The 19288-nt window shown below is 40.6% G+C and overlaps 1 protein-coding gene across 5 annotated transcripts in view; it reads left to right on the top strand.

Annotated features, from left to right (window-relative positions):
- The window catches only part of CPEB3 (cytoplasmic polyadenylation element binding protein 3), a 176758-nt gene that overhangs the window by 26671 nt on the left and 130799 nt on the right, over nt 1-19288 (top strand). For 4 of the 5 annotated variants that reach the window (XM_082673966.1, XM_082673967.1, XM_082673964.1 and 1 more), the window contains one exon: nt 2210-3231. In XM_082673966.1, the coding sequence (XP_082530092.1) occupies nt 2221-3231 (1011 nt within the window). In that variant the 5' untranslated portion in view covers nt 2210-2220. Of the gene's footprint in view, nt 1-1885; nt 1980-2209; nt 3232-19288 lie in introns of those variants that run through there. The other variant, XM_082673965.1, reaches the window with a different exon arrangement.

The raw sequence follows: 19288 nt of genomic DNA, 5'->3' as shown, positions 1-19288 counted from the left end.
GCACTGCTTAAACCAAGGATGAAAATGTCTCTTTCTGTGTCCATTTCCTTTGGCAGCAATAGAACTTTGTGCTGTTGTGAATCCAAGCTCTGCTTGCTTCTTTGTCATATTTTACAATACTGATCAAAGCCATTATTTTAGATGAAGGGAACTGAGGAACACAAAGTCAATCTTAAGTAGGTTTTATTGGCAGTAGCTGGCAATTTGTGATGTGTATTATATTGGGTTGGGTTTTTTGGGGGTGGGGGTCAGGGAGGGAGGAGTAGAAAGGAGAATAAGATGGCTGTGAAGCTTTTCCTCGAGCCCACTATTTTGTCTATGTATTAAACTTTGAAATGAAAGATTAACCATTTTAAAGATACTCTTTAATAAAACAGTAGAACTACTTTTAATCCCATTTCTTAGTCTGACATATTTTGCTTAATAGTTGAGAGGGGAAGCACAGACATTTTCTAACACATTTATCTTACAACATTTATTATCGTGAGAATGTCCAAAGACAGAACTTCTGTGTGTATCTGAATGCCCTTTACAAGTGTCCTGAGAAAGATGCTTTTCCAAGTATCTGAGTTAATTAACTACATTAAACATATTAATAACTTTGTTGCAATTATACTGAATCATCATCTAAAAATAATTGTATATTTGGTCATATGCTCCTTGAACACTTCAAAATACTTGTTTTCAGGGTCTTAGCACTGTAATATTCATATATTTAAAACAATTAATGTGCTCTAAGGGACAAGCTAACTCAGTGATAACTACGTATATGGAAATCTCCTGGTTTTGAGCGATGACTATTTTCATCCTTGAATGATAAAACATGCTGTATGGCAGAGGTGAATATAGCCCTTCTGTGCGAAATGGAAAATACCATACTCTCCTTATATGGCTAAATGAAGCAGTGATGGCAATGCACTATAATTACAATGTATGAGAATTGGGGACTTTGTACTATGCTATTTTTAACACGTTAGCTAGCATTTGGTAATTCAGGGTCTTCAAACCATAATCTTTCACTGCTAATACTAGTGATAAGAGAATGGATTCTAAATTTGCCAAAGTCTTGTGACCAAGGCAGTAGCAGGAGGATTCAAAAATGAAAAATCTGGCAACCCCAGAATTATCTTGACTTTCTACTTAAATCTCAGAGGGATTTTTTTAAAAGCCCCGCCCCCACCCCATCGCATAGTCACAGTCCCCCGCCCCCTCCCTCCGTCCCTCCCTCCTCCCTCCCTCCGCGTCTCTTTCTCCCCCCCCCCCTCTCTCTCTCTCTCTCTCTCTCTCTCTCTCTGACCTTAAATCCAACCAGAACATTTCTTCACTCTGCGGAGAAATTCTCAGGCTCCTGTTGAGACCTGAACCACTGAGATGCCAAAAAATCTCTTGTGAGGCAGAATTGGAGACGAGAAAATTGGAGAATAAGCAGAAAAACCCTAATCCTTAGAGTAACAAGAAGCAAGCACTTGAAAATGTTTCAGTAGATTTTTACCTCTTTAAAAACAATGTGTTTTTTTTGTTGTTTGTTTTAATGTCTCCTAACAAAATGGAGTAGCTGCAGCTCCTGGGAGGCCAGAGAATGATTGTGCAGCTGAGTCCTCCTCCTAACAAATGCCAAGGATTTCCTCCCTCGTGGTTCGCTGCTGCTAAATGAAACAATTATCGAGGCAAGAAGGCAGTTTGCTAATCAAGGGGGATAAGACTTCTGTTTCTTTAAAGTGCCGGAGCGGGGGTTAGAAAGGGTCGTGTGCGGTGTCTTTTTAACCTTGCTGAAGGACGCAGCAGTATTTATTGACGTATGCAAATAGCTAGCGGAGGGTGGTGCTTGGGAAAAAACAGGAACCAGAATCGGTTTCTCATTGCAGGGTGAACGCTCTGAGTTCCGGTGAAGGGAAAAGAGACGTGGCGAAATTGCCGTCTTTCTGTCTTATAAGCACATCTCTCACTAATACAGAAAAGGAACCTAGACATCAGAAAGGGTGAAGACGCTCTCAGAGTATTTTTAGAGACCTTGCATGAGCTCCCCCCCCACACCCCCCCTCGCTCCCCCAGCCCGACCTGTTCTTCTAAATGGGAGATTATGGATTTGCATTGCAATTGGCTAATAGCGGTGGCACTGGATTTTCGCAAGTAAAACACCCGCCCGCTTCAGCAAGGGGCATTAACGAACACATTGACAATAACGCGTCTCTCTTTTTTCCCGTTTCAGCTGCGCAAACCATGCAGGATGATTTACTGATGGACAAAAGCAAAACCCAGCCCCAGACCCAGCAGCAGCGGCAGCAGCAGCAGCAGCAGCAGCCCCAGCCCGAGCCCGGCACAGCCGAAGCCCCGTCCACGCCCCTGTCCTCAGAGACCCCCAAGCCGGAGGACAGCAGCGCAGTGCCGGCCCTCAGCCCCGCCACTGCCCCGCCGGCCCCCAACGGCCCCGACAAGATGCAGATGGAATCGCCGCTCCTGCCGGGCTTGGGTTTCCACCAGCCCCCTCAGCAGCCGCCGCCGCCGCAGGAGCCCGCGGCGCCGGGCGCGTCGCTGTCGCCGTCCTTCGGCAGCACCTGGTCCACGGGCACCACGAACGCGGTAGAGGACAGCTTCTTCCAGGGGATCACGCCAGTCAACGGGACCATGCTCTTCCAGAACTTCCCTCACCACGTCAACCCAGTCTTCGGAGGCACCTTCTCCCCGCAGATCAGCCTGGCGCAGACCCAGCACCACCAGCAGCCGCCGCCGCCGCCCGCACCGCAGCCCGCGCAGCCCGCGCAGCCCCAGCAGGCGCAGCCCTCGCAGCAGCGCCGGTCGCCCGCCAGCCCCAGCCAGGCGCCCTATGCGCAGAGGGGCGCTGCCGCGGCGTACGGTCACCAGCCCATCATGACTAGCAAGCCGTCCTCGTCCTCGGCTGCCGCTGCCGCCGCGGCCGCCGCGGCCGCCGCCTCGTCCGCGTCGTCCAGCTGGAACACGCACCAGAGCGTGAACGCGGCCTGGAGCGCGCCGTCCAACCCGTGGGGCGGCCTGCAGGCGGGCCGGGACCCTCGCCGGGCGGTCGGCGTGGGCGTGGGCGTGGGCGTCGGGGTACCTTCACCGCTCAACCCTATCTCGCCGCTCAAAAAGCCCTTCTCCAGCAACGTGATCGCGCCGCCCAAGTTCCCCCGCGCGGCCCCGCTCACCTCCAAGTCCTGGATGGAGGATAACGCTTTCCGGACGGACAATGGTAACAATCTGTTGCCATTTCAGGTAATGCTCCAGTGCACCTGCACACGCCTTCCTTCTCTGCTCCCTTTGCCTTGTCTTCCCTGCCATTTAATAGGCCGTTGATTTTTGTTCTTTAAAAAAGGCAGCGATGTTCAACTGCCCTGCCCTTTTCCAAACCCTTCAGTTCACTGGGGCTGTTCCACGACCGGGGACAAGGGTGGGGGAACACTGTGACTGCTGGAGGAGTCGTATATATGCACCCTGACAAGATAGAAAAGAGCCTTTTTCTTTTAGCTTATTTTTTCCTTCATCGTGCTTGTGCCTCTTCTTTTCACCTTCGACAAGAAAAGCTGCAAGTGTATGGCAGGGTGCCGGCATAGTCCCAGGATGAGTAGGCTGAGATTTCTGTCGTTTTAAGTGGCTACACATTTCACATTATGCAATTCCGGGCTCAGGGTGCCTCCTGAAAGCCGTCCACTCCCAAACAACTCTGGCCCCACTCTTAAAGGGGTTAACAGCCCTTGAGTGTTGCTATTTCAGACAGTTGCATATGCTCAATTAAACTAATGTGAACACATGTGTTTATGTCTCGCGAAGGTGCTGGCATCATTAATAGCGATCAGCATATTGCCCCTGCCGGGAAAATTATGAGTGTGAGATTCCAATAAACACTGGAACTCTATCAGGGACCAGGATGGAAGAGTGGGAATTCTAGGGGTAACCCTTCCTATGTTACCTAGAAGGAGGACTTAGAAATTGTTTTTTCCAGAGGAAAGAGACAATAGGACGCGACCTTCAGAGCCATATTGCAATGGAGACTATTTGCTAGCTAGCGCTGAAATATTTAAAGCTGCAGTGTCCTTCAATTGGGTTATTTAAGAAGACAATGCAGATCAATTACACCATCTGAAACTGGGCAAAGTGAAAGTCTTGCAACTTTAATGAAAAATGAGCCTTGTGTCTTGGTGTTAAATGCCAATGAAAAACCCAGGAAGTGCCCCAGACAAAAAGGTTGAATGGGGTGTCCTTATTCTGTTCTCGCTTTCTGATCCAGTGTATGGCCACATCGGTTGGCAGTGTCCTGGACATCTTGAGTTGGAAAGGGGTGGTAAGGGGGAGTGTTCACTGGAGGGCTTTGTTCTCAGGTAAACATTCACCCTTCACTTACGAATTGATTTGGCCATACGCTGCGAGGCTCAGTTAAAAAAGAAAAGAAGGAAGGAGAGAGGAGGGCTTTGGATAAGACCCAGTTTGGATCTTTGGATCCAAGGAAATGAAACAAATCCTTTGAGCATTGCTGAAAAATGGCAGAACCGACATTTGACAGAGTTAGTTTAAAGCATCAGGTGCAATTGGAGGCTTCATTTTATTGCTCTTTACATTTCAGATGTGATGTTTGGCATGGCTCCCATCCATGAAGGAGGAGATAGGGTTATTAAGAAGCATATGATTCTCTAAACTAAAGCAAGGATTTTTAACCTCAACAGTTCAAGGGGGGGGGGCCCTGAAACTCGTAAATTATGTGTATGAGAGTTTTTAATGAGACAGTCTTAACACATTTTTACAGGGGCCTTTCAGGAATGGAAGAGTTTAATATTAAGGTATATTTCTCCCCATTATTCTAAAGTTTGTTTTAATAAAATTAAGAGACTGCACGCTGGGATTAGATCCCTAGAGAAAAGGAGGACTCTGCTTTCTCGAATTTCTTTGTGTGTGTGTGTGTGTGTGTGTGTGTGTGTGTGTGTGTGTGTGTGTGTGTGTGGCGGGGGGCTGGACAGGGAGGTTGCATTTGGTAGGAGAGCCCCTCTTTTTCTAATAGTCCCTCTTATTATTCTGATGATCTCTACCCAAATCCATTCTTAGAGGATAACCTAAAAGCTAACAGGGAGGTTTTGGGCCTGGAAGCTGATAGTGTAGACATCAATTATCTTTTTCTAAGAGTAGAATCTGAATACAACTAGCTTTTGATTATCTCCAGAAATGGGAACTGGAGAGAGATTAAATCCATAAAATTTCCCCCAAACTGATATTGACAAGTTATGTGGGGATTGCCAGTTGTTTCTCAGCAAACCATTTACCAGCCATGCTAATGAGAGCCAGATGGACTGGATTGAGTTTGGATTCTTGTTTTTTCATCCCTGGTAGTGCTATTGAGTAGGGAAAGATGGCCAAAAGATTTGTAGAAGGAGAGATTTAATTGAAAATTGAGCTTTATAAATTTGGCCTCAGGAAAAATTATGTGGACTTTTATGTCTCATTTCTTTTTCTTACTTAAAATGGAGCTTCAGGGTTTTGAAGCAATATTAGAACCAGAGTAGGAGTAACCTGGCTGTGTTTTGGCTTGGAAAATTATCAGACTTGGTTTGTGTTGATAAGCATATTAAGTTTGAAAAAACAAAAACACCTTGAGTCTTGTGTGCAGAATTTTACATGTTTTTATATTTATTTAAATCATTTTTCTACAAAAGAGAAAATAAGTAGCTCCTAATGACTTTTTAAAAAATTATTTTGACAAATAAGATTTTTTCTTTAACTCTAGGACTGTATTTCATAGAATACCGACTTAATTTTTTTATTTCAGACTCTTTGAGCTAAAAGGGGCTCTCAACAGTAGTAGTGATCTACTCTAATGTATCATAATATTAAAAAAAAATCCATTACCCACCCCCAGCAGTGCTGCTTCACTCTCTTTTGCCAACCCACATAATAGAATATTTGGAGCTTTACTTCTGTGGTTTTATATTGTGAAAGCAATAACTGTATTTGAATGTGATTTTTCAAACTGCACGTGCTTTCTTATGCCCTTCCCTTAATTCTAACAAAGTTGATTGGTTTCTCTGGGTTGGGGTGGCTGCTTCCTTAGGGATTACTTGTATCTAAAAGCCACCTCATTTCTATAAATAAGGAAACTGAGGTCCTGAGAGAAAATGGCATAACTTGGGTAATAGCGCTTTGGCTAGTTTTGTTGATGTGTGTCCTTAACTTCCTTGTAGCTCTAGTGCTGTCAGGTAGACTTCATTTATGTCAGGTTCTCTTTGGGCTCCATTCAAAGGGGCTTACTTATGGAATTATCTCATGAGATTCTGTATCTGGCTCTTAGTGATGTACCATCCACCAACTCAAAAGCAGTGAGGGGGCTTCCCTGGTGGCACAGTGGTTAAGAATCTGCCTGCCAGTGCAGGGGACACGGATTCGAGCCCTGGTCCGGGAAGATCCCACATGCTGCGGAGCAGCTAAGCCCATGCGCCACAACTACTGAGCCTGCGCTCTAGAGCCCGTGAGCTACAACTACTGAGCCCGTGCCCCACAACTACTGAAGCCTGCACGTCTAGAGGTCGTGCTCCGCAAGAGAAGCCACCGCAATGAGAAGCCTGCGCACCGCAACGAAGAGTAGCCCCCGCTCGCTGCAACTAGAGAAAGCCCGCACAGCAACGAAGACCCAAGACAGCCAAAAATAAATAAATAAATAAATTTATATTAAAAAAAAATTTTTTTTTAAATCAGTGAGGTACCCCACCTGGGGTATCATACATATGCTTCATTCTCTATTTATATGAGACAGAGAAGCTTAGTTAGGTTTGTAAAAGGACTAGAACAGAGGTGTTTTCTATATGTCGTGAATTTCGGTTTAAATAGTGTTGTCCAGAGAAGTTTAGAAGGGACTTTTGAGAGCACCTATTCCACTACTCTGCTCATTTTCCAGAAGAGGAAATCAAAGTCCAAATATGTGAAATGACTTGCTCAAGTTCAGGTGGGTAGTTTCTATCAGAAGCAGACTTTGGAGGCAGATTGCCTAGGTTCACATCTCAACGCTGCCAGTTCCTGGGTTTGTAATCTTGTGCAAATTATGTATATATGTTGACCCTCAATTTTGTCATCTGTAAAATGGGAATAATAATAATTACTTCATAGGAGTTCAGATAAGAAACTGCATGTAAAGTGCTTAGCACAGTACTTGGCTCATAGTAAAGTACCATATAAATGTTGAGTTATGATTATTGTTATTTTAATGGTGGCCAGAGGCTCTGCGTGATCTTATCTTAGTATGGATTACTGCTTTTTCATCCCATGCAATCTGAAAGACCCCAAACTTCTATGTAATGTTATTTAGTCTTTTTTTTTCTGTCTGAAGGTACCCCCTGGTTACTATAACAACGTGATAATCCACCATTTACCTATGACCTGGGCCCTTTGCTAAGCACTTTACATGTAGTTTCTTATTGGAACTCCTTTAAGGTACAGGACTATTATTACCCTCATTATCCTGACAAAGAAATTGAGGGTTAGTGCATTTACATTATTTCCTCATCATCACACAGCCAGTAACTGGCAGAGTTGGGATTTGAACCCAGGAGATCTGCCTCCAGAGCCAGTGGACATCAGTTAACAGGAGGAGACTGGGCAGCATCTGTACTTGACCTTATGATATACCCTGGAGATTGTGTTGTTAAAATATATTTTATTGAGAGGAACAGAGGAAGAAAAATATAGTGCCCATACGTATACTAAATTCAGCAGTAGTCAATATATTCCCCTATTTATTTATTTACTTATCTATGTATTTTTGAATTTGTATTTTTGGAAAAAAATTCAAATTATGTTCTGCTTTCTCTCTGCATTTCTGCCTTTATCCCGCCCCTCTTTTCCTACCCCAAATTGAAAGCCACTGTATAGATTTTATATTTTCTGGCATAAGTCTGCTTAAATGTAATTTAGTGTTGATTGTGCTGGTGGGTTATCTATAACAGAGAAAGAAATTCCTTACATGAATTCATGGGAGTATAAATTATTTTGAAAAATAAATATGCCTATTCATAATAAATTTTGAAGAAACATCAGTGTTTTCAACCAGCCTAGGCTACTTCTTTTGGAACCATCTTTTCAGGAAGTAATATAAATTGTCTAGTTTATGCTTGCTTTTGAATAAGGATACTATGACCTAGATTTAAAACTAGAGACTCTTCTGTAGTTGGTTTCTTAACTACTGCTCCAATGCAAAATCACTTAAAGTCCACCCAACTCTACAAACTGTTTCAGAACTTATTGTAGCGTGGTTAATATGTATGCCTGCAAAGCCACATTATCTATATTCTATTTAAAAGAGATATTGGTTAGGAAATATTAGAAAGTTTTATATGCTACTGAAAACATTTATCTAATATAAACTGTTTACTTTAAAATTGCATGTTGAAAAGTACTTAGCTTTAAACTCTTCATGACCTTGCAGCAAGTTGATATAAAAATATGCTCTCAGAAATGTAATATGTTTAGATATCCTCTAAGACACAAATTTCTGCTTAAATAGCTTTCTCCACTGGTTGGCCTATTTTGCTCTCTCTTTCAAGGGCTGCACAAGGTGTAATGCTCATCCATTTGGAAGGTGTCATTGCTCAGGTGGTTTTTGGAGTGTTTTGATCTGCAAGTGTCAAAAGATTATGGCTTCGTTACTACAATATGAAAAATCTGATGCAGCCATGTGGATTTCACTGAGGAAAGGAATGGAGGGGAGTATAGAGTAGTGGACAGCCCATGAAGCTTGGAACGAGGAAGACACTGGTTGAAGCCTCAGCTCTGTCACTGGTGATTGGAGTCTAGTCATTTATTCCATGTTTCTTTTTCCAAGAAGTCTGCAAAAATGGAGAGAGAGAGAGCCTGTCTTCTGGGTTTGCTTTGAGAATGTATACAAAATGTTCAAAAAATTAGATACTGTTATGACTCTTAAATGCCTGCCTAACCACCAGTAATTAGACACAGTTCGAGTTTAATAGAGGAAATATTTATTGATAGCTAGTAGTCCAGGATTAAATGCTAGTTGATGACATCTGGAAATGGAGAAGGCCTAGAAAGATGTGTCCAGCAGGGTTGGAAGAGCAATAAAGGGCTTTTTGTATGTTATAGTGACTGCCTGTCCTAGAAAGCCAGTCATAGTGCTCTGAAAGTTAGGGAGTATAGAGTTAGTCACAAGGATGGTGTATATTTGTAACTACCTGCTTCTGCCATGGCTGACTCACCAATGCAAATGTGAGATTTTGATAATTCTGGAGCTCCAAAGGCTCTGATTTGAAGTTCCTTTTCACCACTTCCCTGAAGACCATGCCTGACTCTCTGTAGAGGCCAGCATGGTTGTCAGAGATAGAATTCAGTATAGAGGCCCAAGTTTGGATCTTGAGAGTTGAGGAATATAATATAGCCACAGCTTCAAAGTTGCTTTCCTGGGGAGATTGCTGTGCTTGCAGTAGTAGCCAGCCTTAACAAGGAATTTTCCGCAACTGGTCCTTATACCTTGTACATGGCTTGTTCTCTGGGAGTTCTGTTATGCTTCAGTTCTTTTACATTTAGTTTTCATATCCTTCAGTGTTCATTACAGGTGCTAGGCATGTAAACTTATGTGAAACCATTGTAATATTTTGACTTAACTTGATGTGGAAAAGTACTAGTGAATTAAAATAATTCAATAAATTAGCATCTTAGAATCAACACCACTTTTCTTTCCCCAGAAGCACTATCATATAATTCTCAAAAATAATGACTATATGATATGAATCCTTGTTGGCAGTCTTCAGAGGAGAGGAACAGAAATGGGTACCAAACAGCCTTTGTATCATTTGAAGTGATCATAGAATAAATGTACACAGAGGGAAGGAAACTTTGTGTACTGATATTGTTTTGTGGTTAAGACTGTTGAACAGCCAAATATCTTCATTCTTCAAGTGTTCAAACTTATTTCAAAGGCAAGATCAAATTCAAGAGAAAAAAATGTAACTCCCTATCTTTAGTAATTCAGTGCAACGAATTAAATGGCCAATGCTACCAACTGAACCAGTGTCTAGAAGTTCATGAGCACTTGGCACTTAGTAGGTGCTCATTACATGAATGACTAAACATTTAAATACAAGTTGCTATAGTTTTGTCCTTTCTACAATACAGTATATTTAACATTTTCAAGACAGATTCTCCACTATAGCATTTCTTTACAAGATGTTCACAGAATATGGAAACATAGGTGAATGTACAGAATGTTATAAAGGACATCTTCAATTTGTAAAAATAGAAAATATCTGGCTTTTCAGACTTCATGGACATCCCATAGTTTCTAGGCTGTGAATCTGTTTGTACTTTGGTATGCTAAGAAGTAAGCAGGGTTCTTGCTTTGACATTAGAGATTTTGGCAACCAATAGATGGGAATATTAACTTGTATCCTATGAGTTAAATTTTTCTTTACCTCTTCACTGTTAATCATCTCATTCTTGTGGAGTTAACTTACCCTGTCATGGTGGTCTATTTTATTCCTGTCTTCCCAAATCAAGTTATTAATAATGGAAGTGATCAGAATGAGGGTCAGAATAATTCTGACAATAATACTTAGAAATATTAAGGTGACAATTCTTTGGTCTAAGAGGTTGACAAAGAGTAGGCTATGGTAGGCCCATTCAGCTAGTCATTCATTTGAAGATTGTGAGATTGGAAAGCAGAGATGTAAAGGGCAAAAGACTTTCTATCTTAAATATATGGTAGAGTTTTGGGACTAGCTAGGGATTTAAATAATTCAGAGGAAACATTTTAGTGATCTGACACTCTAACCCCCTACTCAAAGTCCAGGAGACCCAGTTCTTAGGTTTCAGATAGGCAGCAATGAAAAAGGACAAGAAGTGAGTGTGCCCAGAAGCACCTCTCTTTTGCAATCTGCCGTGGAAAATTTCCTTTCCTCTTTTGGACTAGAGAAATATAAACTAGATATGCAGGGGATTAAAAATAGTGAAGACCAGTGAGGTTTATGAATAAAGTTTGTGGGGAAAGGCTGAGAGACAGTTTTTGGAGCATGAATCTTTTTTTTAAATGTGTTTGCATTTGATTTTATGGGTAAGCTAGTCAACTTTTTGCCACATTGTTGTTTAAAGTGGTTGTAATCAATAGTAGAATCCTGAGTTCAGATACACAGTTAAGAAGGATAGTGTAAGCGGTATTTTTGTTAAGCACATATCTATTACAGGATTCCCTGATCAAAGGGATAGGATTTACATTAAGTATCTTTTGGCATCGTCATTCGCAGTCATAATCCATGTACTCCAGCTTTTGGATATTGTATTATTTTTGATGTCTTCTCCAAATAGATTCAGCCAGCAAATACATGGGACTCTGCATGTCAAGCACTGGCCTCACCCTTTGCACATAAATTATCTTATTTAATCCTTACACGTTCTTGTAAATTAGGAATTATCATCCTACTTGAGACTCAGAGAATATCACCTGACTAGTAAGGTGACAGGAGGAGTGGAAATGTAGGTCTTTAGACTCGATGTCCAGTTCTCTCATTTTATTATACCCGCTTGCCTCATCACTTATCATCTTTCAGTGTGTCTTTGATGTTGCACTCTTTCCCCAGATCTTCCCTGATTCCCCTCATCCCCCATTGTCTTTATAGCACTCCTTACTGTCTGAAGTGAGCTGGGTTGGTTTGTTTGTTTCTCCACACTAGAATGTAAGTTCCACAAGGGCAAGGACCTTTTTCACTGTAGTGTTTTCAGGGGTTGTGACAGTACCTGGGATATTTTAGGCACATGGGAAATGTTTGTTGAATGTGTTAATGATTTACATTTACAAATGATTGATAAGACACATATTGGTCATTTAGATGTAGCTAGCAACGTAAGAGCAATTTCATTTTATAAACATTTACCTGGCTGCTACCAGAGGTCAGGCACTAGGGATTAAAGCTGAACCATTCTGGTCCTCAGACAGCTCCCTGAGAAACATAAATTAAAATACAGGATGATAAGTTTTATACTTGTGTGTGATATGCACAACAAAGAGAATGTGTACTTGCAGAGGAAGGAATAATTAAATTTGTGTGTGGGGGGAGGGAGGGTTGGGAAGTCTCCAGGAAAGTCTTTTGTAATTTAAAATACTTTCGAAGTTTTACTGATTTTGAAAGTAATGCATATTCACTGTCTAAAACTTGAGGGAAAAAAAATTGCCCGTAATTCTGTTACCCAGAGATAAGTACTCTTAATGTGTTGGTGCATTTTCTGCCAGTTCTCTCTTTTTTGTTATGTATATGTATAGTGTACTTTATATGGTTGAGATGATTCTGTGTAAACAATTTTATCGCCATATTTTTTAGCTTTTCATATCATTAATTTTTAAACATTTTTTATTATTGCATAATAGTCCATCACAGGAATCCACTGTAATTTAAGAAATTATTTCTGTATTTGGAGGATTTATCTTTTCAGTTTTTAACTGTTAAACATAATGCTGTCATGAACATCTTTGGGCATTTTAAATCTTTATTCAGAAGTGAATGGGTAGGGTTCCATAGACAGACCAGGGCATGGGGGTAGAGGTTGCAGCAAATATTTATTTTAAGCAGAGGGAAAAACAGGGGCACAGGTAAAAAACAGCATGGTGTGTTGAGGGAGCAGAAGATTCAGCATAGGGGTGAGGCAAGTGAGAGATGAGACTAGAGATGTAGGTAGGGGCCACATCACAAAGGACATTCCAGCATTTCTGTGCCTTCAGCTTTGTCCAGTAGGGACACTGAAGGATTTTTTAAAAAATTAATTTATTAATTTATTTCTGGCTGCGTTGGGTCTTCGTTGCTGCATGCGGGCTTTCTCATTGCGGTGAGCGGGAGCTACTCTTCGTTGCGGTGCACGGGCCTCTCGCTGCAGCGGCTTCTCTTGTTGCGGAGCATGGGCTCTAGGCGTGCGGGCTTCAGTAGTTGTGGTATGTGGGCTCGGTAGTTGTGGCATGCAGGTTCCGTGGTTGTGACACGCAGGCTCAGTAGTTGTGGCTCGCAGGCTGCAGAGCGCAGGCTCAGTAGTTGTAGTGCACGGGCTTAGTTGCTCCGTGGCATGTGGGATCTTCCCGGACCAGGGCTCAAACCCATGTCCCCTGCATTGGCAGGCAGATTCTTAACCACTGCACCACCAGGGAAGCCCACATTGAAGGATTTTTAAGCTGAGAGCCATTGTAAGACTTTAATTTGGTGAATGAAGTGATCACATCTTTGTTCTGGAAAGATTATTCTGGGATATGGATTGTCAGGAACCAAACACAGACAGGGAAACCAGTTAACACGTAAGGACCTAAATTGATTGAGAGGAAGGGACAGACTTGAGAAATGAATTAAGGGACCAACTGGAGGACTAGTGATTGCTTGGATGTGGGTAATAAAGGAGAAGGAGGAGTTTAGAATGACTGTTCAAGTTTTGGTTTAGGCAGCTGGGAAAAATGATTTAGAGGTGAGCAGGCTTAATAGTGGCAGATTAGAATTTTCATGACTCATAAGCCCAGGTGGGTTTAGACTGGAGGAACTTCAGAAGAGAAAGCTATGTGTTGGGAATACTCGAGCAAGTGATTTGACATCTCTTATCCACCCATGCTTTTATATGACTCCTAATGTGTGGGAAGGAAAACCTTATTAAGATAGATTACTTTGTGGACTACTTATTAAAACACTAAATCTGAGAGAAGAAATAACTACCATTCTAAGTCAAGAGATTTTTCTGATTCTAGCCTTATTTATTTATTAAAAAAATTTTTTATTGTACCCTGAGAATTAGAGTATGTGTTCGCTTGTTAGTCATCTTGTTTATGGGTTACAGCTAGGCATTGCAGAGAACTGTAAGGAATTGCTAACCAATCAGTCATATGGGAAGATCACAGGAATTAAGAGAAATGAGACCTGGCATCCTTTATTATTTAAGTTGAATAAACTCACTTGAGAGGTCAGTGTATGTTATTAGAAGGTCTGAAATATCGCTAATAAGATCCTAGCAAAGTTGAGATTAGACCTTATGGAATTTAGTTCTGCTGTACTAATAAAATGCTTAGTTTTTTAATGGGTGTAAACAGGATGAAATGTTTTGAAGCTTAAGATCCGTAGAGCCACAGGGAGATGAGCTTTCATGGAGCATGAAGGAGAAATGGGGACAGGGTATAATATCCACCAGAACTGTGTGTTTATTCATTTGTATTTCTAGGGAGAGAAGTGGGCTGTAACCTGCATTAAATTTCCTGAGGAATCCATAACTTGAAAATGGTTAAGAATTACAGATGCTGCTACATGGCACCCAGTAAATCTTGAAAAGATTTTTAAAACTTAGGCATCTCATAAAATTTGTCTTTCTCCCTCTTCATAACTCACAGGAATTTTGCCTAACTTTAATTTGAGAGCTTTCTAAAGAGAAGGGACCCAGGACTTCCCTGGCAGTCCAGTGGTTAAGACTCTGTGCTCCCAATGTACAAGGCACAGGTTCAATCCCTGGTGGGGGAACTAAGATCTCGCATGCCATGTGGCGCGGCCAAAACATAAATAAATACATAAATAAATAAAAACAAATAGAAGGGACCCAACTCCTCTTTCATCTAGCTTTTTCTAGAGCATTCAAATTACCTTTTTTTTTTTTTTGCTGCATTGGGTTTCGTTGCTGCTAGTGGGCCTTCTCTAGTTGTGGCGAGCAGGGGCTACTCTTCGTTGCAGTGTGCGGGCTTCTCATTGCGGTGGCTTCTCTTGTTGTGGAGCACAGGCTCTAGGCTCATGGGCTTCAGTAGTTTTGGCACGTGGGCTCAGTAGTTGTGGCTTGTGGTCTCTAGAGGACAGGCTTAGTAGTTGTAGCACATGGGCTTAGTTGCTCTGCGGCATGTGGGATCTTCCCGGACCAGGACTTGAACCTGCGTCCCCTGCATTGGCAGGAGGATTCTTGGCCACCAGGGAAGTCCTCAAATTAGCTTTTCATCATAATTTTTTGGCATTCATTTCACTGGCTTGCATATATTAAATCACATAATAACACTAGCATTACAAAGATTAGGGAAAAACCCATCATTTCTAGGTTGACTTGTAACTAATCTGGTAGGACAGAAATTTATAGGCTTATCGGTCACAGGTGTTGAATGTACTATGGGCATTTTTTTATTGGGAATATGGAACTCATGTGTTAATGTGGAAAGTAAATTAAGTAAAGCTTCAACTATAGTAGATGCTTATGTATTTTAATGAATAAATGGACTAGAAAGTTTTGATTAAAGAGAGGGGTGTTATTCCATTTCTGGTATAGGAGGTACAATTAGAAATACTGACTTTCAGAAATTGTAGATATATGTGACCTCCTTTCCTCAAGAGGAACATGTCCACTCTCCCATTCATGTCTTTGTTGTTGCTTTTCCTACTATTGTAACCTAATGAAGAGAGTAGAGAGTAGAACTGGGGGAGAGGGTAGAAATTGGGGGTTTGGGGGGTAGAGGAACAGTTGTTCTAGATCTCAATGATGGACCTGCAACACACCAAGAGAAGTGAAACAGATCTTAAGTTTTTCAAATAGAAACAATGTTGCTATATGATTTAGGGTTTTTTTTTTGTTTAGCTTTGTAACCAATTAACTACTTCTAGGCTAGTGTGGAAACCTAACTATCGTCTATTACTTAGTTTCTATTGGTAAAGAGCCATTTTAACAATAGAGCATTTTGGAATACAGAGTCTTTAAGAAGTTATGACATCAAGGCCTGGTAAGAAAAATTGACCAAACTTTTGCCAGTTCTGAACTCTTTTGCAGCATCATATTCTGTATATGCCTCAATTAAAACAGAAAGACTTTTGTTAGTTTGCTCATTTGGGGAGGGAGTTGGCTGGTTTTTTTTTAAGGTGACAGTTTAAGTTGAAGCTTTACCAGGCACCTTATTGCCATCATGCTCATTCGAAGGTCAGAAGGTATCTGGGGGTGGGGAAAAAGCTTTAAAATAGTTGGCTCTTAAGCTGCAAAAACACAATCTATCAATAAATACTTTGAATCATTTTACAATGCTGATGAAACATTATTTTGCAATGTTTGTCAAATTAAACTTTGAGTTGATTTTAAGCAGAATAAAGGCAGACTAATTGTGCTAATGTTTCAGGATGCTGCAAAGCAAAACTTGGTGAATGGAAAATTTTAAACTCTACTTTCAAAGGCATTATAAGTTTAGTATCTTAGAAGATTTGGGACTGGGTGGGGAGATTGATTTTTTTCATTTTGACCTTGAGTTCCTCAATATTCCAAAGACATGAGCTCATCCGAAGGTAACAAAATTATTCGGTTAACGTTTTAGAGTTTACTGCCTACTTCCTACATTTTTGCCAGGGTAGATGACTCCATTTGACCTATCAACTTTGGTGTGATCTAGCATATGAAATGTTATTCCTGAACAGCTGTTTTAAAGTTGGTGAATCATCCAGGTATAACAGAAGATTTTCATTTTAAAATACAGTGGAATATTTGATATTCTAATTCTAATTTAGGGCTAGATTCTGTTAAATGTGAAACATAGAAGGAGACTTAAAGGAAATTATAGTTTAATGTCAAAAATATAAGACCTGGTGTGAGGAGGAAAGGGAGAAAAATCTCTTGATAGTGAATATATTCCTTCACACTTGAGGGATGAGGGCTGAAGCAGACAAGGGAGTTGAAGTGACACATTCTGTTAGAGGGACATAAATAATAGAGAATGTATTGAATACTGAGACATCAAAGGACATTGAAAGACAGTGAAGAAGATTTCAACGAAGAGGACAAAGCAAGGTAAAAGGATGCTTCAGCTTTTGTTACAATAATTAAATATTCAAAAAGGCAGCCACTTTATCCTATCCAGGAAGTTAAGCAATTGCCCATTTTATATTCCAGTTTTATGCAAGCAAGCCATAGGCAAGTAAGCTGACATCAGGGATTTATATTAAAAAGTTTCTTCTAGGGAATGTCAGAAGCAAGTTCAAAACCCAATCTTTTAATCTCCTGTAGCATGATCATAATATTCATGATGCCTCTAAGATACTTCGTTTGTTCTAAACCATCAAAGAAAGATAGACTGTATATTTAGCATAATATGCATTGTGTGTATTATTGATTTAGTCTAATGACTTCGCACAATAGTCAGAATTGTAAAAAGACAACCTATGTAGAAAAGATGTGTTCTGTAGATCTGTGTTCTATAGAAAAAGCAGTAGAAACTATCTATACTGTGAAAAATTCTTATATACTCTTTTATGTATTTTCTCTTTATTATAAATCTAGAAATTCATGTATATGTGGCAATGCTGTTAACTGGAGTTTGAATTCAGTATTTACAAAGTACATACTATGTTCTTGGATTGGTGTTAGGTATTGTGAAATATCTGAATCCTATCTTTAGAAACTAACATACGTGCAACGGAGCATAATAAGAAAGCAAGAACTAGATTGTGTGATGTGTTATTTGCCATGAATGGCCAAGTAGGGTCAAGAATAATTTGTCCTAGAATGCTTTTTTGAAAAAAGTGATAGGCAGTTCCCCATGGTCCAGTGGCTGAGACTCTGCACTTTCACTGCCGGGGGTGCGGGTTCAAACCCTGATCTGGGAACTAAAATCCTGCAAGCTGTGTGATGCGGCCAAAAAAGAAAAAAATAAAATTAAAAAATTTAAAAAGTGATAGTGTCCCGTAGTTACATTTTGAAGGATAGATAGAATTTGATTGGATAGAATGGGAATCCAAAATAAGGAAAGAAAAATGAGCCATAAGTGGGGTTATCGAGCAGACTTTCCTGACTAGAGCTGGGGATTTTTCATCTTACTGGGAGATTGAGGATGGATTGGTTGTTCCTTAGGATTAAAAACAAACAAACAAACAAATATTTTATTTACTAGATTCCACTTGGTTTTAAAAAGCATTTAACATGTCTTTGTATATTCTACACTATAAGAGAACTTAGATTAGAAGTAGGTGAGATAAAGGTAACAAGGATGCAAAATGGAGCTGAGAATTAGACTAATACTGATGAGACTTATCATGATAGTGACAGTCTTGAATGTCTGGCTTAGGAATGTGGGTTCTCCAGTCAATGGAGAACTAAGTTCTTCCCTGAAGAACTAAGATCAGAGCAGTGATACAATAAAAATATATGTTTAGAAAGACAAGGCAGGTGGATTGGAGAAGTGTGTGTGCCTGCCACAGTGCAGCCTGGGGGCAAGGAGACTGGTGAGAAGGCATGATAGTAATCTTGGGTTTAGCACAAATCTAGGGAGGTGTACCTGTGAGAAACCTTACAAAGGAGAGTATGTCGCGAGTGCGGATGGAGGGAGTAGAGGATGTGAAGGAGTACAAGATTGTTCTGAGCTGTTATGCTTAAAACAGTATCAACTTAAGGCTACATATATATATATTTTTTTTTTTTTAATTTTATTTTATTTTATTTTTCCATCTTTCTCTTTCCCTACATGGCTTTGCCCCAGCTAAAATGTGGTGACACTGTGTTTCCCACAACATTCTACATGGAGGTCCCCATCCATTAAAAGGATTGAGGGAGAGCAGAAGAGGATGGTCTTTCCCCTTTCTCACTTCGGCACTTACAGAATTTTTCTGCCTTCTCTCTGAATTTTATCATTTGAAGCTCAAGAAGTCAAAACTGCTGTTGCCTATTTTCATCTTAAACTACTGATAGGGATATTTTGACTTCTCGAATCCCTGTGCCCACAATAGGTTGAGTGTTATGCTGCCGGAGGGCTATTCAAGTAAAGATGAGCAGCAGGCACGCAATTAAAAGTGAAGATGTAGAATCGATGTAAGGTCAGGCCCTGGCAGTGAACAAGAGTGTCTTTTTATGCTATAATGTTCCCTGTAAGACCTTCTGTTGCTCTTCCTCCACAGAATTCACAAAAGGGTCGTCTTAGCTGTTCAGCGATTTATATTGGCTCACTATGGGTAGTATATTTGAAGGCAGGCTGGAGAACAGGGTCTCTGCTTCTAATTCTTTGTATTAAAACACCTCTCTCCCTTTTACATATGTATGTACACATATATACATACACCCTGTAGAGACATCTTGAATAGACCATTTAATTGTGAAGTGGTATTAATGATATAAAAGTCAAAATGTCTCTTTGATTTTGGAATACTGTTTTGTCAGTGGTCATTCTTAATCATTCTTAATTTTGTTAATATGGACTTGATTGAGTATTCATCAAGAGTGGAGAAATACTTGAGAAACTTGCTGAAAATCAAAGTAAAGCTGTCAGAGTTGCAAAATTGATTGTGGTTCATCATATTGATAAATCAAGTAAATGTGTTTTTGTCATAAATGAATGATT

The sequence above is a fragment of the Grampus griseus genome (assembly GCF_964374135.1).
Source record: "Grampus griseus genome assembly, chromosome: 16".
NCBI classification, from domain to species: domain Eukaryota; kingdom Metazoa; phylum Chordata; class Mammalia; order Artiodactyla; family Delphinidae; genus Grampus; species Grampus griseus.
This window is presented reverse-complemented; position numbering and strand designations above follow the sequence as displayed.